This window comes from Macaca mulatta, chromosome 6 (genome assembly GCF_049350105.2).
Source record: "Macaca mulatta isolate MMU2019108-1 chromosome 6, T2T-MMU8v2.0, whole genome shotgun sequence".
NCBI classification, from domain to species: Eukaryota; Metazoa; Chordata; class Mammalia; order Primates; family Cercopithecidae; genus Macaca; species Macaca mulatta.
The window spans coordinates 44697595-44718865 of NC_133411.1; the positions used below are offsets into that span (position 1 = coordinate 44697595).

Genomic DNA, 21271 nt, shown 5'->3' on the forward strand with positions numbered 1-21271 from the left:
AGGGATTGCTGAAGTCCAGCTTAGCAAGAATAGAGAAAGCAAGGGCAAGAGTAGTGAAAGAGTTGAGGATTACAGATATAGGAAGGGACCAGATCACAAAAGACCTGGTAAGCTATGTGAAGGATCATAGATTTCAACCTAAACATAGTGATAAGTTATTGAAAAATCATTACTTTTGAAGCATAATTCCCTTTTGATGTGTACTCATAATACTTTTCTCATTTTAACCAGATAATCATGACAAGCCTAACAGTCATTCCCATATTTTTGTTTTAAATAACAAATGTATACTCAGATATTGCCTGGGATCAAATCTCAATTTTACAAGTACTAGCTGTGTACCTTTCCTCAAGTTATTTAACATTTCTGTGTCTCAAGTTCCTCTACATATAGGGATGATACGTCTTTTAACTTCACGGGGTTGCTTTGAGAATCAAACGGGTAAAGTCCAACAGTACCTGGCACATAAGTGTTTTGGAAGTGTTAGTTATTATCATTATTACTGCACTATTTATGCAAAGTTGATGTTACAAATCTACAATCCTTAGTGGAGGTAAAAGTTTTATACTTAGCCTTACAGAAGCTGCTCCATGTGTACCCATTTTGAAAATAACATATTTATAGTCAGTGAACCAAAGAGAGGGGTAGCGTCTGAAGCTAGGTATGGACAAAAGAACTGTGTCAGATCCACACTCCAGCAAGCAAGGTCACGGGCTCCAGTGAGCAGCAGCAGGTGCTCCCCTGGGCCCACAGAGCCCTGTGCGGACTCCTGTCCCATCATTTAGCATACTTTAATAATCTTTTTAGGTACAGTGACCTCCACTAGATTTTAAGTTGCTATAAAGCAGGGACTGTGTCTTAGTCATCTCTGCAGTCATGGACTTAGCATAGTATCTAATGTAGAGTCAGCCTTCTACACTCAATGCATGGACACAGAGTAAGAAACATAAGCAACACATTTGCTAGGGAAATTATTTACTATCAGTTAAAAGCAAAATTTTGGATGAGATAAACTTTCCTTATGAATGGTATCAGATAAAATTATCCAGGTAAAGACTGGTTCTGATAAAAGCTTCATGACTAATAGCCATTATTGCATTACCTGTGCAGGTGTGGAACTGGACAGCTGAGTGGCAGGGCCCTGGGAAGAACAGAAACCACTTTTCCTCTTTCCTCTGAAATATCAGAAGTTAAACATCTACTCTGAGTTATATGTGCATCAATTTTAGACATATTGTTGATTTTCTTATGAAAATGAAGTGCTAAAGACAAAGGATATTTCCATTCCTCTGGACAGGCAGCCACAGACCAGCACTGCTTGACCCATGTGTATACACATGTGTGCTTTGTACCAGCCAAAGGCAGCTCTTCCCTCCCTTCAGTTCCATTTACACAATTCATCTTCTTTAAAGTTTCTTTGGATTTCATGATCTGGCAATGAAGCTCATTTTCTTTATTCTTCAGTCTCTGTCCTGATAAATTTCCATGTATACAGATTTTGCCAGCTTTTTCTAGTTTATCTTTTGGGGCTTTATTATTTGTTTCTGACAACCCTGCAGATGAGTCTGACTTCTGGCTAACTTTACACAAAAAATGTACTGTAAATTCATGCTGAGATCTGGGCAGGCACAGGTATGCATGACCATCTAAAGACGTTATCTTCACAATGCCACTCTCCATACATATCATGGTACCGTCTGTACCAAGACTGGGCCATCTCACTTCTGTGATGTCAATGAAGATATGCTGAAATGAGGGGGGAAAAAGAGATGGTGAGTATTTTCTGTTAACAGTCCAATTTTTCCATACATTTGATATTTAAGTATTGTGTAAGAAAGCTCTTAAATATTTGTCTTTTACTATCTAGAGAGAATGAAAAAATGGAGGGCCAGATCTCAGCCTATATATGATTTTCCAGAGAATATTTGATATTGTTAAGATTATCTCCCTTAAAAAAAAGAGATGTAAAACACACAGACACAAAATGAGAGAAATGATCATATTTAGTGTTAAATGTATTTTGGTTTTAAATGTACAATGAACTAGAGATAAACAGATTTGTACCCCTCCCCTCACCCTGCAAAAGTTTACTCTGAAAAAAACTAGAAATAAGGGAAGACCAGCACTATGATATATTATATTTAAAAGCAATGTTAGCTAAAAATGTTTAAGTTTTAAATAAAAGAAATTAAAAAAAAGCAACCATAGCTTAAATGGTATGGGACTAGCATAAAAATTATTGACAGAACAACTCAGAAAATTCAAAAACAAACTCAATCATATCTTAAAATGTTATATGCAATAACATAAGTTTTTCAGAGCAAGAGGGAAAAGAGAAAATTATTTAAACTAGTACTGGAATTACTGAACAGCATTTGGGGAATTCTGTCTTGCAGGGTTATTGCATGGACTAAATAAGGCAACATTTATAAAGTACCCATCCTTGGTAGTACCTGGCACACCATACACTAAAATAAATTTCAGAAGGCTTAGAGGAAACTTTAAAAAAGTTTAATTACTCAAAGAAGAATTGATCCTGACTAATAACAGACTCATAACAAGTAACAATGTTGGTTGTGTCTTTTCATATAAGATATAAACAGTAGATACTGCATGAGAGTTTTTTACTGAATTAATTTTGCCAAGCATTTAGCATTTCAATTCCATTTATGTAAAACCTTACATTTACACAAACTATTGTCAAGAAAGTTTCCTAAATTTACCATGCTATCTATGTGTACAATGTTAGGACACTAAAATTGCTGTATTTATTGGCAGCAAAGCTGGTTTGTAAGGATCCAGTCATCAAAGTCCTCTTTTAGAATTAGACTATCTAATAATCCTGCTGCAGCATCAGCAACAAGCTAGGCAGTTTCAGTGAATAAAGTGACTCAAAAGACACAATGGAAAATTACCCTTCTAGACTAAGTTACAACTTATAATTTTTTATGGCTCCTTTGCCACAAGACAATATAAAATGACTCAGTCGGGAGGCCAGCATCTTGACAGCATAGAAAGACAGCAGAAAGTAGTTGAGAAACAGAGTTTACAGAGTCAGATAGACTAGGTTCAAATCCTGACTTTGCCACTTAGAAAACTGCCATAGACAAATTAGGTAAACTCTCTGAGACATAATTTCCTTGTCTATAAAAAAAAGCTGCCATCTAGGCAATATACCTGTTTTGATTGGATGGACATCCATTTTGATCAGTATGGTGTTATTAAATATTTCCAGTATTATTCATTATTAATGGACATAGTAAACCCTCAGTAAATTACAGTTGTTATTATTATTCCTAAAAATCCAAATAAAATACTATATAAGCAAAATAATAAAGGTCATACCCATAGTTACAGATCTCTACCATACATTAACAAATACCACACTGTTACTGAAAATGGTCACATAATTTCTTAATTTTGAGACCTCTGAGAATGAAAAAGTCACTAATCTAAAAGATTCTGATTATAATCCTTGGATACAAAGAAAATGGCAAGGGGATAAACTATGTAACTTCAATGTTTTATAAAAATGTATCCCCAAGTGTCCTGAAAAAGAAAAAAAGGCTAAACATTAAATTACCTGTTTCTAGTTACTTGTCCTCAAATAATACTAACAAAAATGAAGTTAAAAAAATCACCTTTTTTCTTTCAGAAGGTATGATGGTTTCAGATAAAAAAGGGTAAGTAGCTGAAGAGTTTCGAAAATCTAGGGCTCGCTGTAGTTGCTCCTATGAAAAGAAATATAAAATGTAACCTTAATGTAAAATGATTTGAAAATCAATTAAAAATGACAGTACAGTATAATCTATGATACTAATTACTTTTCATATTCTAGCCACGTCAACAGTATTTTGGTATTCAAAGAGTAGTTCTGGCCAGGCATGGTGGTTCACACCTGTAATCCTGGCACACTGGGAGGCCGAGATGGGAGGATTACTTGAGGCCAGGAGTGTGAGACCAGCTTGTGCAACATAGCTAGACAATGCTCTACAAAAAATTTAAAAATTAGCCAGGTGTGATAGCGCACGCCTGTAGTCCTAGAGTAACTTGCTTGTAAAAGGAGGTTTAGGCAGGAGAATCACTTGAGCCTAGGTGTTTGAGGCTGCAGTGAGCTATGGTAGTGTCACTGCACTCTAGCCTGGTGACAGAGCAAAAACCTGTCTGTAAAAACAAAAAAGTTTTTATGCAGTATCTTTACTTACTCTGTAAGTGCTAATGACAAAATGTGTCCTTTGACGAATTCTTTCTGGTTGTTCTAAAGGATGTGCTGAAACAGGAGGTGACTTTTCAAATAAAAATTCAGAGCCACAGGGAGAAAGTTGCAACGTGGAACCATCAACATATTGTACTTGTACTGAATCATCTTCATAAAGTACCATTCGCAGTTCGGCTGCCATTACTATGGCAGAATAAGATGTCCTTCTAAGTCAAAGACTGAATGAAATAGGAAACACAATAGCACAAATAGTTCTCTTAATGTACAAAAGTTTTATCAAAATAAATCGGTGCATTTTCTAAGAAGATGACATTGCCATTGCATTTACTTTTGTTAGAAAAATACTAACTACACTTGATAGATCTGAAATGAACATCCTTAACAAAATGCCTTAATTAACCCCTAGAAGTTTACTCCAATGGAGGAACATAACCAAGGAGAGATAAAGCGATAACTGTCTTTATAATTTTAATAGCTTCACTTCTACTGAAATTTAAATTTTGTAAATTATATGCTTACCATTTAGAAGCTTATAATTTCTAGAAGTTTACTCCAATGCAGGAACATAACCAAGAAGAAATTTAATTTTTTTTTTTTTTTTTTGAGATGGAGTCTCGCTTTGTCGCTCAGGGTAGAGTGCAGTGGCGTGATCTTGGCTCACTGCAACCTCCACCTCTCGGGTTCAAGCGATTCTCCTGCCTCAGCCTCCTGAGTAGCTGGGATTACAGGTATATGCCACCATGCCTGGCTAATTTTTGTAATTTAGTAGAGACGGGGTTTCACCATATTGGTCAGGCTGGTCTGGAACTCCTGACCTTGTGATCTGCCTGCCTCAGCCTCCCAAAGTGCTGGGATTACAGACATGAGCCACTGCGCCCGGCCTAAAGAAATTAAATTTCTATAAATTATATGCTCATTATCTCATTTCAAATTTCAAATAATAAGCAAATTCCATTTTTGCTGTAAGAATGCAGCAAATTGTTTGTAATACAAATTCAAAAGACGGGCAGAAGGTAACTATTAGGCCTATGGGAAAAGGACCCTGAAGAAGAAATCCAAATACCTGGAAACCTGTCTCTACCCTAGCATTAAAGAAATAGCTCTTTATTACTAACAAGCAACTTAATCTCCTATTGTCTTGGATTTGTCCTTATTTAGCTGCATTCAATGTCCTCTTCTCTACCTCTAAAATACTCTGTCTTCACCTATGCTCTCCATATAGCAGTGAAAGAAGGGGATGAAAGAGTTGGGTTTCATTCACATCTTACCATTTACTAGCTAGCTATAAGTCTCAGGTTGTTGTTCCTCATTTGTAAAATGGGAGTAGTAACAGGACTGTTGTGTGGATTAAATGAGAAAACAAATATGACAGTAACTAGCACTGTGGATGCTGCCTTGCAGGCACTCAATCAATCTTATGAAATGTTTTTATTCCTTTCTAACACTAACCCCATCCCCTTCTACATTACCCCTTCTACTACCCAGGTAATCCCAAGTTTTACCTGCCAGAAAAAAAATAACTTTCTATAGAAAACACTTCCACCACTTTATCCATATTTCCTACTTATAAACAGCTCAAGTGTAGTATTCACTCACTACCAACCTTCTCTCCTATCTATCTTCAATCCACTGCAATCCAGCTTTCACCTCTATCTCTTTACTGACATTGTTTTGCAATGGTCACCAATGTCTTCTTACACCCAATGACTTTAGTCTTCATCCTACTAAACCTCATCAGCGTGTAACAGCATTGTCTACATTCCCTTGCGCCAAACTCTTTTCCCCCCAACATTGGGCTGCCACAGTTTTCTTCTTCACTTCTACCTGTTTTTATCGTTCTTCTTCACTATTTCCTTAAATCAAGGATTCTTCAAGACCTGACCTTAGTCCACATTTCATCTCTTCTTAACACTCCTGTCATTTTTATGCCTCACCTTGTCTTTTTTTTTTTTTTGAGATGGAGTCTCACTCTGTTGCCAGGCTGGAGTACAGGGGTGCGATCTGCGCTCACTGCAACCTCCGCCTTCCGGGTTCAAGTGATTCTCCTGCCTCAGCCTCCTGAGTAGCTGGGACTATAGGCACATGCCACCACGCTTGGCTCATTTTTTGTACTTTTAGTAGAGACAGGTTTTCAACATGTTAGCCAGAATGGTCTCGAACTCCAGACCTCGTGATCCGCCCGTCTTGGCCTCCCAAAGTGCTGGGATTACAGACGTGAGTCACCGCACCCGGCCCACCTTGTCTTTTTTTAACCTTACCCCTTTAATGTATGTAATCAGCTGTAGGTGATATCATCTGTAATCTTCTGAGGATATGACAGGATATAAGTAATTATTTAACCACATGGTCTCTCCTGAGGAGATTCACACAACTTTTAATTATTTTCTTTCTCTAGAGAACTTCTAAATGTACCCGACTTCTCAGAGCTTTCAGGTGGCTACCTGCTAGACTGCTCTCTATGTCCCCGTCCCATAGATAAATCAAACTCAACGTAACTAAAATGGAACTTAATCACTCCTACCAAAAGCAGGCTTCTGTAATATCCCCTAATTGCACTTTCACTCTCATCTCTTCCCTCAAATCCAGTCTGCATACAGTAGTACCCAGAGGGATCTTTTAAAATGAAAATCACATCTATCACTTTGTGGCTTAAAGCCCACCAATACCTTCCATTTCCACTTAGAATAAAATGCAAACTCCTAAAACTATGGCCTACAAAGGTCACACAATCTGGTCCTATCTACCTCTCCAAATGTCATTTCTCAACTCCCTCCTACTTCTACGGGGCACTTTAGATACATTGGCATTTTTAATGTTCTTTAAACAATCTCTTTCCCATCTTAGAATCTTTGCACCGTTCTTTCTGCCTGCCTTGTCTTTTCCTTGGCTCATCACAAGACTGGTTCTTTATCATCATCAAGGTTTCAGCACAAATGTAACTCCTACAAGCGCCTAACAACCAACTAAGTTAAAGTTACTCCCAAACATCTCCCAATCATTTGTCATCCCTCTTCAAGTTTTTTCTTCACAGAATCTATCATCAAAATTGATTATTTATTTACTTGCTTTTTGTTTTCTCCCACTAGGATATAAACTCAACTGAAGCAGGCACCTTATCTGTCTTATATGCAACAGTATCTCTGGCATCTAAAATAGTATTAGGCAAAGCGCCGGGCGCGGTGGCTCACGCCTGTAATCCCAGCACTTTGGGAGGTCAAGGCGGGTGGATCACGAGGTCAGGAGATCCAGACCATCTGGGTTAACATGGTGAAACCCCGTCTCTACTAAGTATACAAAAATTAGCCGGGCATGGTGGCGGGCGCCTGTAGTCCCAGCTACTCGGGAGGCTGAGGCAGGAGAATGGCGCGAACCCGGGAGGCGGAGCTTGCAGTGAGTCAAGATGGCGCCACTGCACTCCAGCCTGGGCGACAGAGCGAGACTCCGTTTAAAAAAAAAAAAAAAGTATTAGGCAAATAGTAACGGCACAATAAATATTTGAACGACGAAAAGTAAGTAAATTGCTCCTCCTGAATTTGCAATTTGAATTAATGCTGTCTCATTGCTAGTAGCCAATATTCTAAAACTTGACTTTCCACTCCACGCCCCTGTAAACAAGTCCTGTTGATTTTCTGTCTTTGGAACCTGGCTTTCTCTACCTCTTTTTCTTTTTCAGGCCATAGACTCTCCCTTCAACTCCTGCAACTGTCTGAAATTTCTCTATCCAGTCCATCTCCAGTATTGATGTCAAAGGTAACTTTCCACAAGTCAGACCATACCAACTGCTTTACATCACTTGTTTACGTACTTATCAAATGGCAATATAGATTACAGATATATATAAACACACACGTATATATCCGATATGTCTACTTGGTATTTTAGGGGAAAAAACGGGTGTTGATACATAGGTGGAAGACATTTTCTGATTCCAATTTGGGAAAAAGAAAGTCTATTTTTGGCCAAATCTTTTTTTCGTTTCTTTTCTTTTTTTAACAGCTTTATTGAGGCGGTTTTCTAAGTTGAATCAAGCATACACAAGAAAAAAGTGTAATGACTAAGCTTCTTGGCATACCTTAAGAAAGTATAACCCAGCTCCTACCCACACTGCCATTCTCATCTCTACTGTCTCGTTCCCGCTTGCGTTCTCACCACCCACCACATTACCTCAGGGTATGTTTAACACTCAAAAATCCGCAAGTCTGTTCTTGACATGAATGAGAATCTCATTTCTTTCAAAATGTTATAGTCTCTAGTTACAGAAGGAATCTTATCAAAACAACCACCCAAAGTCTTCCACTCACAGCAGTTCCGAGCCGAAAAGTTGCGGAAATGAGGCCCAGCAACGGTCCCTGGCTTTGATTTGCCAAAATGCTCTGGAAGCCCAGCCTCCGCGCCTGCCAACGACTGCTTCTCCAGGGGTTTCTTGAGTTTGACAAATTACCAACAAGTGATATTTCTTGATGAAAGAAAAAAATCACAACCCTAGAGGAATAAGGTCGCAGGGAGTGTTTTGACCAAGATCCCCGCCAGGTAAAAGGAAAGCGGAGACAGCAGCAACTTAACTATTAAGAGAAAACGCAAACAGCACAGCAGCCTTTCAAAACCAGCACTGGCAGGACCCGCTTCACCACTCCACTGCAGGGAAGACCAGAAGTCCCGCCCCTCCACTCCGGGGGCTGCTCTCTGCGCTTCCTGCGAAGGGCGGAGCAGGAAGACGTGTAGGAATGCCGCGGGCGGGTGGTTCCTTGTCGGGAATCCCTTGGGCTTGTCTTTGATTTTTATTTCCGGTGTCCTACCAAAAGCGTCGGAGGGTTGTATGTCTCTCACTTTAAATCAAAAGCTGGAAATGCATGATTAAGCCTGTAAGGAAGGCATGTTGAAAGCCAAGATAGGCTGAAAGCTTAAGCCTCTTTTGTCAAACAGCCAAGTTGTGAATACAAAGAAAAAATTATTAAAGGAAATTAAAAGTACTACTCCAGTGAACACATGAATAATAAGAAAAACCAAAACAGCCTTATTACTGATAGGGAGGAAGTTTGAATGGTCTGGATAGAAGATCAAATCAGCTACAACATTCCCTTAAACCAAAGCCTAATCCAGAACAAAGCCCTAACTCTCTCTGAAGGCTGAGAAAGGTGAGGAAGCTGAAGAAAAGTTTAAAGCTATCAGTAGTTGGTTCATGAAGTTTAAGGAAAGACGCCATCTCTGTAACATAAAAGGGCAAGGTGAAGCCACAAGTGCTGATGTAGAAGCTGCAGCAAGTTATCCAGAAGATCTAATGAAGATCGGTGATGAAGGTGGCCAAACTAAACAGCAGATTTTTAATGTAGATGCAACAGCCTTCTAGTGGGAGATGTCATCCAGGACTTTCATAGCCAGAGAGAAATTAATGCCTGGTTTCAAAGCTTCAAAGGACAGGCAGATTGTCTTGTGAAGGTCTAATGCAGCTAGTGACTTGAAGTTGAAACCAATGCTAATTTCCCATTTCAAAATCCTAAGGCCCTTAAGAATTATGTTAAATCTACTCTGCCTGTGCTCAAGAAACAACAGAGCCTGGATGACAGCACATCTGTTTACAGTATGATTTACTGAATATTTTAAGCCCACTGTTGAAAATGACGTTCAGAATAATAGATTTCTTTTAAAATATTGCTACTTATTGACAATGCACCTGGTCATCTAAGAGCTCTGATGAGAATGTACAAGATTTATGTTGTCTTCATGCCTGCTAACACAGCATCCATTCTGCAGCCTATGAGTCAAGAAGTAATTTTGATTTTCAAGTCTTATTATTTAAAAAATACATTTCGTGCGACTATAGCTGCCATACAGAGTGATTTCTCTAATGGATCTGGGCAAAATCAATTGAAAACCTTTGGGAAAAAATTCACCATTCTAGATGCCATTAAGAACATTTGTGCTTCATGGGAGGAGGTCAAAATATCAACATTAAGAGGAGTTTGGAAGAAGTTTATTCCAATCCTCATGGTTGAGTTTGAGGGGTTCAGGTCTTTAGTGAAGGAAGTGACTGTAGATGTGATGGAAACAGCAAGAGAACTAGAATGAGGAGCCTGAAGATGTGACTGAATTGCTGCAATCTCCTGATAAACCTTGAATGGATGAGTTGCTTTTTTGTTTGAGATGGAGTCTTGCTCTGTTATCCAGGCTGGAGTGCAGTGGCATAATCTCAGCTCACTGCAACCTCCGCCTGCTGGGTTCAAGCAATTCTCCTGTCTTAACCTCCCGAGTAGCTGGAACTGCAGGCATGCACCACCATGCCTGGCTAATTTTTTGTATTTTTGGTAGAGACGGGGTTTCACCATGCTGTCCAGGCTGGTCTCGAACTCCTGACCTTGTGACCCACCTGCCTCAGCCTCCCAAAGTACTGGGATTACAGGCGTGAGCCGCGGCACCCTTCCTGAGTTGCTTCTTATGGGTTAGCAAAGAAAGTAATTTCTTGAAATGGAAACTACTCCTAGTGAAGATGCTGAGTATTGTTGACAACAAAGGATTTTGAATATTACATAAACTTTGGTGATAAAACAGCAGCAGGGTTTAAGATGATTGACTCAAATTTTTAAAGAAGTTCTATTGTGATTAAAATGCTATCACACAGCATTGCATGCTAGATAAATCTTTCTTGAAAGGAAGAGGCAAACCTCATTGTTGGCTTATTTTAAGAAATTGCCACAGCTGTCCCAACCTTCAGCAACCACCACCCGAATCAGTTAACAGCCATCAACATTAGGGCAAGACCCTCCACCAGCAAGAAGATTACAATTCACTGAAGACTCATATGATCATTTGTATTTTCTAGCAATAAAGAATTTTTAAATTAAGGTATGTACATTTAAAAAATATGCTTTTGCACACTTAATAGGCTACAGTATTGTATAAACATAACTTTTATACGTACTGGGAAACCAAAGAATTCTCAACTTACTTTATTGCAATATTTGCTTTATTGTGGTAGTCTGGAATGGAACTAGCAATATCTCCATGGTATACCTCTAATGAGCAGATTTAACCTAAGCTGAGAAAATATTTCCACTGACGTTTGAAATTTAAGTACGTGTTAGTCAGGTAAAGTAGGGGGAAAAGTATTTCAAGCAGAGGTTAAGGTCCCTGTGTTAAGGCTGTGAGGCCCAAGGGAAAAGAGCTTTCCCTTTAAAAGGACTGAAAGAAAGCAAGTGTGGTTTAACCATAGTTAGGGAGGAAACAGGCCTGAATGGGAGGGATTCCTGGAGTGGGATATAGAGGTAGGCAGGCAGACTACGGAACATTAGGGATTTATGGACTCAAAATTTATATTATCTGACACCAAATTAGGAAAAAAAGAGGTCTCTATTTTTGGCCAAGTTGTGTTTTGTGTTTGTTTTTAAACAGCTTTATTGAGGTATAATTGTTTATTACAAGGTGTTTAAGTAGGCCGGGCCTGGTGGCTCATACCTGTAGTCCCAGCACTTTGGGAGGCCAAGGCAGGCGGACCACCTGAGGTCAGTAGTTTGAGACCAACCTGGCCAACATGGTGAAAACCCATCTCTACTAAAAATACAAAATTTAGCTGGGCATGGTGGCAGGCACCTGTAATCCCAGCGACTCAGGAGGCTGAGGCAGGAGAATTGCTTGAATCTGGAAGGGGGAGGTTGCAGTGAGCCAAGATCATGCCACTGCATTCCAGCCTGGGCGACAGAGCAAGACTCTATCTCAAAACAAAACAAAATGACACAAAAAAACAAGGTGTTTAAGCAAACGTGGCAGCACCACAGGATGGGGGCAACCTAAACCTCTAATTTACCTCCATTTTAAAAAGGCTGATATGCAAATCGATATCTTACATGAAGTGTAAATAAAGGCCTCCTTAGATGATCACATTTTCATTGACCTGTAACATCAGTTTGTATTATATAATGCTAACTTAAGTCCTTTTCCACCCCCACCTTTTACCTTCCAATGTCTAAGAACCTCCTATATAGAAATCCTGTCTACTACAGAGTTTTGTGATGCTATTTGTACATTAGAAAGATTCTTGGAACTGCGAAGTGGAGAAAGGATTATAGGATGCAAGGGTTGATATGGATAGCCCAGTAGAAGGCTTTTGAAAAAGCAACAGTAGAGATCATGGCAGCTTGGACGCAAGACTTGGGCAGTGAAGATGACGAGCACAGCTCCAAGAAGTATGTAGGAGACTGACTCTATATTTGGTGATGGTTGAACTTTGGGGCTAAGGGAGGGGTAGGAGTCATAGGCAATGCCAGGGTTTCTGGTTGGGACAAGTGGATAGGTGGCAGTGCTACTGATGAGGGGGATGTTAAAAGGAAGAGAAAATTTAGTGATAGCATGATTTAAATTTTGTTAGTTCACGTGTGGAAATGGTAAATTAGTAAAGGTCTGCAATCAGGAGATAGAAACAAATCTGGAGGTCACTGGCTGATAGCTGCTAACTGAAGCTACAGGAGAGGATGACATAGTCCAAGACTCTTGTGACACCAGAAAATGTTTAGGACTGAACTTTGAAGAACACTAGTATGTACAGATTAGGTAAAGGAAGAGAAGCCCACAAAAGCATTGATGAGGAACAGCATAAAGATAGAAAGCAAGTTAACTGTGTCCTAAATGCCTAGAGGTTTATTCTTTTTCTTTTTTGAGACAGAGTCGCACTCTGTCACCCAGGCTAGAGTGCAGTGGTGCAATCTCGGCTCACTGCAAGCTCCGCCTCCCAGGTTCACGCCATTCTCCTGCCTCAGCTTCCTGAGTAGCTGGGACTACAGGTGCCCCCCACCACGCCCGGCTAATTTTTTGCATTTTTAGTAGAGACGGGGTTTCACCGTGTTAGCCAGGATGGTCTCGATCTCCTGACCTCATGATCCGCCTGCCTCAGCCTTCGGCCCCCCAAAGTGCTGGGATTACAGGTGTGAGCCACCATGCCCGGCCTGAGGTTTTCAATTTTAGTGTCACTTAACAATGTCACATGTTGCCATAGGATAAGCTAAGAATGAAGTCTCTCCAGAACTTGGTGACATAGAGGTCATTGGTGACTCTAGTGAGGGCCACTGTATATACTGGGGGCAGGAGCCATAGTGGGTTTTAAGCGCAAATAGGAGGCAAGGACATGGAAAACATGGGAAGACACTTGAGAAGTCCGACTGTGAAGCAGAGATAGGACTGTGGTTGGAGAGAAATATGAGAAGCAGATTTCTTCTGATGAGAATGGCGTGTTCAACAATCCATGGAAAGAGCGAATGGAGAAAGAGAGGAAAAATACAGACCAAGTAACAACAGACTCCATGAGAGAACGAGAGGAGATAGGATTCCAACACATGTTGAATAACTGGCCTTTAATAAGAGGAGGGATTCTTCCTGTACAGGAAGAGGAGGGATGAAGTGAATGCAGATGCATTTGTGTACATGGGTATCACGTTTTTTTTGTTTTTTCCCTGCGAAGTAATTAGTTACGGGGTGAAAGGGCCTTTAGAGTGAAAAGGGTTTGAAATAGTTACAGAAGGATTGAAGAGAAGCACATTAAGATTGTTGGCAGTACTGACAGCCTAACTCAATGTGCTGAACATGAATTTACAGTGATAAAAACCTACCAGAAACATGACCTCCAGCTGCAAGGATGCAGAAGTAGTGTTGGGTTCATCCAGGGCTGGTATTTTGCCAGGCTGATACAATACAGCAGCAGCATACGTGAGCTTAAATTATTTACATCTGCTGAAGTCTAGTCCGCCAAACATCACCAGGCTCAAGCCTGTCTTCTGACAAAATCATTTATTGATTTGCAAGCAAGGGAACCAGAAGCAGCAAAGATGGTGCATTCCACAAAAGGGCAGGGGGTGCCATCTTTGGTAAGGTTTGGGTTCCCAATGTAGGGTTCTGAGCAAGCTATAAGGGAAAGGAGACCAGTTCTGGGTTGGATGCTATTTTTGTAGCAAGATTAGATGTGAGAATTAACTAGGGTGCTGCAATGAGGTGAGGGCAAGTTTAGCAACTGGATATCCCCAGTAGTAGATGGGTTATAGCAAAGTAAGTCTAAGGGTGTCATAGCCAACAACAAAGCAGTGGTCACATAAGGAGGGAGTCATGATGGTATTTTATAGCTGCTGCAGGACCCAACAATTTCATGTTAACTTTGCAGCTGCCTTTATCTGCCTGTCCCCCTGACAGTCAGTGGTGGAGCTTTTTTTTCAGTTTAAGCCACTTTTTGAGTCCTAGAGTTTACTTTCATACCAAACATCCTCCTCTCATTAAATGTGAATGATTTTTCCCCCTAAAGTACAACTTAATCCATATGCATCTGTCCTCCCTAAAGATTTAATAAAGTACCTAATTATAGAATTAAGCTTGCTTTTTGTCAAGACCCAGCCTAGAGTGAACCTCAAGTTTCTTAGACCATCCCCCAATCACCAAACCAAAGCCCAAATCCTATCACAGGTTCTTTCTAACACACTCTTAGTGATGCACCCCACAACTCCCACAAGGTTGTAAAAATACAAAATTAGCTGGGCATGGTAGTGCATGCCTGTAATCCCAGCTACTTGAGAGGCTGAGGCAGGAGAATTGCTTGAACCCAGTAGGTGGAGGTTGAGGTGAGCTGAGATCACGCCACTGCACTCCAGCCTGGGCAACAAGAACAATACTCTGCCTCAAAAAACAAAAAAAAGCAAACAAAAACAAAACCCAATAAGCTCAACATGTTCAGGTACAGGTGTGTTCCTGGTAGTCTACGGCTGGAGAGCATTAACAACATAAAGACAGAGGGTCAGAGTTGATGACATGACTTCTAGGTTAAGACCAATATTTGCGTTTTGTTGCCAGACACAAGATTATATTTACTAGCAGCTCTGTGTCCTTGCTCATTGGAAAATGATCTTTCCTCAAGACTTACTGACATGTTTCTATTTAAGGCATGACAATTCTAAAGGCCAACAATTGTGGACAGGGGCAACTCTTCCTTTCATTATGTACTGTTGCAGTCAATTATGCAAAGTCTGGTAAACCAAAGACCACCAGGCTCAAGCCATCAGTTTTAAAATATGGCCACATGCTCCTTGATGGCCTCCTATCTGATATGGTTTTAGTGAGTCCCTTAGGACCAAGAGAATATAATGGAACTAATGCCGTATAACTTCCAAATGCAGCTGCTTTCTGGGTCTTTTGAAATGGCCCTTCAGAATCCAGGCAACATGCTGTTAGAAGTCCAAGCTACATGGACAAGTGTATACAATTCTGGTCAACCATTCCAATCTAGTCTTGGCTTTAAGTCATCTCAGTACCATGAATCCAGATGATTATAGCTCTCAGATGTTCAAATTACCCTCAGCCCTTAGTTTTCCTTGCCTAGGCCTCAGACATCATAGAATAGAGAAAAGCCATCCCCATTGTACTCTCTCCAAGTTCCTGAACCATATAAGTCCACGAGCATAATAAAATGATTGTTTTAAATGCTAGGTTTCTGTGCTTTTTAAAAAATTAAGCGTGAGTAATACCGGGAACAGATACTGATTTTGTTGGTAGCTACTGTGAGTAGAGCAAATACTGGATGGTTACTCACAGAGCAGCTGCTAGAAGTTTCAAGTATATGCAGTTAGCATTCCTTGTCCCTGGTCTAAGGTACCACCCCTTCTCTTCACGTCCTCTCCCTCCAATATTATAGTCAGTGCTATCTTTAGAGAACTGCAGATTATGTTAATAGCTGCCATGTTACAGGAGCCATTTTGAAAAAAATATTTATTACTACAACTTCTGAAAACCACAATTACATACATATTTCCTTTACAGAAGGAATTTTAAAGTTTTAATGTCTTATATTTGCTAGTTTTTCAAGGTAGACTTGTTAATGAATTCTTATTCAGAGAATGAATAAAGTATCTTCTGATTTGATTTCAAACCATTAAGTAAATTCATTATTTCATATAAACAAGTTCAACAGCAAATTATTTAAAATACCAGATACTACTTCAAAAATTTAGAGGAAACAGAACTATTTAAGCTTTATTTTCAAAGTCTAATTTTAATTCAGACTGAACAAACAAGCAGAAAAGTGAGAAAGCTAACTGTATTAGCAGACACAGATGTACCAAATGTAAAACAGTGGGTTATTAACAGAACTATTTACATGCATATTTACAAGCAATCCTTTTGTACATAGTTTTATTTTTAGTTAGCTGGAAAAAGATCTGACATTAGGTAAAAATATTATTTATTAGGGCTGAGGTGGTACCACATTATAGTAAAAGTATTAGAAAAGTGACCCTCAAGGTGTATCAATTATAAAGCAGATGAAAACTTGAATGACAAATATCTAGTAAAATTCTCTAGTAAAAAAGTCGATGCAACCCATGCTACAAAATAAAAGTGAGAAAGCCATATAAATAAAGCAGAATAATGTTCTAGGCTTTAAAGTAATGAATTTGGTCAGTTGAGAAAACAAAACAAAACAAAACAAAACAATTCTAGAATTGGAATAAATCTTCAGTGAAGTCTTGGTTGTTTAGTTGGGAGTTCACCAAGTTAGGGTTTTTTCCCCCCGCCGCCCCACGACGTTTAAAAAGCCCCTGGTATCAAATAGCATCTGCATATGTAAGTCAGTTGTTGATACATTCCAAGACTTTAGTGCTAAAGATTTTCAAGATTATGATTCATATTGGAAATTCAATTCATTGGGACACTAAACGTAAAAACTAAAATGAAAGCCATAATACTCCTACCTAAAAAAGGATGCTACATTTTTGCAGTAATATGTATTTCCAGACGAAGACTTTTTCTCCTCAAGAAAAGTAGAATTTAAAGGATAAGCATCTAACCAACTAGCAAAATTTTCAACATTTCATTTATTTCAAAATCGATTTTATTGCAGCCAAAACAGTAGAATTAACTGTACATAATAAACTATTTTATATATATACACATTTTAAGTTATAGGGAATAAAGTTTATTTTGGCAGATAGTGTTAAACAAAATTAAAGTTGCATACATTAGTAACATAACTCAACATCCTTAATTTGGTATAGGTGTTACACATTTTCTTGCTCTCCTGTGTTCTGCTAAATCACCATACCTAAACTGCTTTATAAAACTGATATGCTGAAATTTAACTTTACTGTTTTCGCTTACGCTCTGATTCCAAACAAAACTTTTCATAAGCTTCTTCTATCTCTGGGTCCATCTCATCATCAATATCATCCAAGTATCTGTAAAAGCAAAGATGATTCATAAGAGTGTAAGGTTTTTCAATTCAGAAAATAAGATGCTAAATCATGAAAAAAAAATGTAATACAATTTTCCTAGACTGAGTTATAATAGAACACAAGCCTAACTTTAGAATTACATTAATGGCAGTCTTCGGACAACCAAATGCTTAATTTGATAGGTAAAAATTTACAGATTCTGAGTCCCTTGTATCTGAAATTACAGTAAAGCATATATATACTTTTAGACATAAGTTAAATTCTGTAACTTGAAAGTTAATCAAAGGCTTGACATATAAACTTGGGGCTCAAGATTGATATTAATAAATTTACCTTACCAATAAACAATTAGAATATAACTATTAATAGAACATAATTTCAAATATGCCATTCACCTCTAGTGATGCACTAATATTTTATGTCTACTTAATAACAAAGTGCTATTCCTGCTATGATTTCTGCTGGGTTATTCCCATGATGACAATTTAGTCACATTCCCGTTTATTTGGAATCAGATTTTCATAGGGAGCTACTTTTGAGATCATCTATTCCAGATTTTTTTTCAACTATTAGGTAGTTTAAAATGGTGGAAAGCAAGGTTTCCCATAGTTAATTATGGGGGGAAAGATTTAAAGTGTACAATTAAGGATTTAATCTACACATTCTTACTGAATGTTCTTAAAAAGATATGCATTATGATCATCTTCATTTTGGAGATGGAAAATAGAGAGACTCTGGAAGGTTAAATGAACAATGTAAAATTTTAAGTGTGTGGCGGGCCCAGAATTTGACTCCAGGTCTTACCCCCTTTTCTACGCTTTTCCTCCACAACATGATTCTATCTACACCTTCCCCACCCCTCCAATAATCCAATCCCTTCCACCTACAAGCATGAAAAAACAGTCTTGCCAATCCTACCAACTGCTAATGAGTTCTTTTCTGTTTCTTCCCCATTTCTAATACAGGGCAATGTGTTTAAATAACCATGAGCTCATTAGGGCAAGAGAATATGATGCTACCAAACAAACTTAAGAGGATAACCTAAAGTTCAATGCCAAGAACAACTTTATCTTCCAGCGGTATACCCAGGTAGACGGAACTTTCCTAGTTATGCCTGGGTCCTTAAATCCCTGTATTTTTTTGTTTTCTATTAAACTAGGATATAGAAGTATGGCAACAATTGTATTTCTAGATCTCAAACTGACCCATAATTAAAATATCACTAGAATAAAAGTGGTTCACTTTTTAAAAAAATCTACAACACAGGAGATGAGATATAAAAAAAAAATAATAAGTTCAAGATATAATTTATTCCCTCCCATCTCCTTCTTAGGAAGAAAAGAAACTAAGTAGCTTGTCCAAATATACACAAGTTGTTAACGGAATTGGGACTAAACCTCACAAGTTCCTGGTCCTTCTAAAAGAAAATGTAGTGTAATCTGATGGTAATTGAGTAATATGTTAAAGGGATCTTTAATTACAAAGAGTGGCAGGTGAAGAAATAGATATAAAAACAGTCCTATAATTAACATCTTATCAGTTCAAACATTTTTACATAGTAATCTGTTTTCTGTACTCTTATACTTTAATAGCTAAGATTTGAGCCATCTACTGTGTGCCAGAAGGCTAAGTATTTATGTATTCTCATGTAGTTTTCCAAAAAAAAAAAAAAAAAAAAAAAAAAAAAAAAAAAGACTCAAGGACAGGTACTACTATTCTTATTTTATAGAAGCAGACACAGAAGTTGCCCACGATCTTACAGTACGTTTTAGAACTTCTTAAAGTCTAGATACAATAGAATCTATTTAAAAAAAATAATTATTCTTAGGCATACTATATTTTAATGGTTATTTTCCTCAACTATACATTTTTCAGAACTAGTCTGTGAGTTAATAAAATTTTCTGAAAATTTTTAACACATAACCACTACCACATAGCACTATCAAATCAAAATATCAAAATGCCTTTTTTTTTTTTTTTTTTTTGAGACAGAGTCTAGCTCTGTCTCCCAAGCTGGAGTGTGCAGTGGCAAGATCTCAGCTCACTGCAACCTCTGCCTCCCAAGTTCGAGCAATTCTCGTGCCTCAGCCTCCTGAGTAGCTGTGATTCTGTGATCCTGGCTAATTTTTGTATTTTTAGTAGAGACAGGGTTTCGCCATGTTGGCCAGGCTGGTCTTGAACTGGCCTCAAGTGATCTGCCCTCCTCAGCCTCCCAAAGTGTTGCGATTACAGGCGTGAGCGACTGCGCCTGGCCCCAGACACCATTCTTTCATGAGCTACTTTGTCTAATCTCCACCTACAAATCAGACATGGAAATTTCACGAAGTTAGTAAGTAAAGAAAACTTACGGATCACCAGCCCCAGATAAATCTGTTCCATTTTCTTCATAATCTGGAAAAAAGTCCTCTCTTTCAAGTAATTCTTGATATTTCTCTTGGTAATCTGTAAGACAACATAGGAGAAAAACTAAATGCTGAAAAAATATCACATGAAATGACCAATCACCCCTAAATGTTTTTAAATATTATGACTTTTGCCCCCCTGCATGCTCAGAAATCTTAAAGTAATTACATAAAGTACTATAAATATAAGTTGGAAATCAAAGCCATTGTAGGTGATGTACATTCATGGCCAATGTGTACTGTTTACATTCTCTACTGCTGCTTTCCATCAGACAGAATAATGGTTATATAACTGTTGGGGAAGAACAGTTCTTCCATACTCCTGTTTTTCCTTTCATTGGAAAGATATTAATCAAATATTACTGGTTTCCAGCTCCCTCTGAACTCCTCCACAAGGAAGTAAAGAAAGCTATCTGGTAAAGTAAGCAGGTAACAGCAAATGGTCTCTGTTGCTCAGATGAGGTTAACCTACCAAAAGTTTTGACAATGGGCGATTTTCCTTCCCTTTCTTCCCAGAGAGATGGGGAAGGCAGCTACCTGGTAAATGTTTCAGCTCTGCCAACTTTCCCTTCATTGGATCTTCCAAAGTAATACCGGTGATATCACAGCTATCTGCCAATTGTCTTAGGAAGAGTTACTGGGTACCTTTTAAGGAAAGTATTTCTTTATGAAGTCCTAACCTCTGAATAAAAAAAAATGAATCCGTATATATTAAGACTAGTTATCTTATAATTAGTTTCTTATGAACAGAATCCAATGGAAATTTTGCAATTATATTAGACTGTGTAAAAGCCATGTTTTTCCAAGACTGTGTCAGTCTGTATAAAACTCTAACTCCAGCTTCAAGGGCTAGGGACATGCTGATACATGTCAATTTTGACAATTTAGAGACAGTTTTAACAATAAAACCTTCCTGCTACAAATGCTTCAGGTACTAGCTAAGACATTCTTTTAAATGTATAGATGAGTTCACAGAAAAGAAAAACCAAGTCATCAGGTCACAAATGAAGAAGGAACTGAAAGCCATACATAAACTGCAGCTGCTGCAGCTGGGAGGCTGACAGGTGATGTTGGTCTCAGTAACTAAGGGGCTTGGATTTTAAAACCCACAGAAAGTCAGAAAGCAAGGTCTTGGGCCCCATGTGAAACAGGAAGATGAAATCCATGCTCCATGCCCACCTCACCTGCACAAACTTGGGGCCCTCAAAAGGCTAGTATCTTAAACAAAAGGAGAATCAGGAAAAAACCCCAAAAATATCTCAGTGGCGTTTTATATAAGCGAGACAGCAGGAAAGCTTGGTCGTCTCTGCCTGGGTTTGGAGTAGGGACAGAGCACTTTGTAGAAACTGGTTCCCCAGAGAATTTTTAACAATGGGCCTGCACCTCAAATTCCTACTACCTACATAAAGAACCCCTATGACAAGAAAATAAAAAATTTGTCCAAGTCAGTGATACCTACT

The 21271-nt window shown here is 38.6% G+C and overlaps 2 protein-coding genes across 9 annotated transcripts in view; both read right to left on the bottom strand.

Annotated features, from left to right (window-relative positions):
- C6H5orf34 (chromosome 6 C5orf34 homolog) overlaps nucleotides 1-8868 on the bottom strand; it is a 25273-nt gene extending 16405 nt beyond the window's left edge. For 2 of the 6 annotated variants that reach the window (XR_013418041.1, XM_078003864.1), the window contains exons 1-4: nucleotides 8521-8868; nucleotides 4206-4437; nucleotides 3642-3731; nucleotides 1103-1746 (exon numbers count right to left, since the gene is read on the bottom strand). Coding sequence is in view for 5 of the 6 variants with exons in the window: in XM_078003864.1 (XP_077859990.1) it covers nucleotides 1103-1746; nucleotides 3642-3731; nucleotides 4206-4400 (929 nt within the window). In the remaining variant the exon portion in view is untranslated. 6 annotated transcript variants of the gene reach the window in all.
- A 7318-nt stretch (nucleotides 8869-16186) lies between these two features.
- The window catches only part of PAIP1 (poly(A) binding protein interacting protein 1), a 30680-nt gene continuing 25595 nt past the window's right edge, over nucleotides 16187-21271 (bottom strand). For 2 of the 3 annotated variants that reach the window (XM_015139970.3, XM_015139972.3), the window contains exons 10-11: nucleotides 19758-19851; nucleotides 16187-17412 (exon numbers count right to left, since the gene is read on the bottom strand). In XM_015139970.3, coding sequence (XP_014995456.1) covers nucleotides 17319-17412; nucleotides 19758-19851 — 188 coding nt within the window. In that variant the 3' untranslated portion in view covers nucleotides 16187-17318. 3 annotated transcript variants of the gene reach the window in all.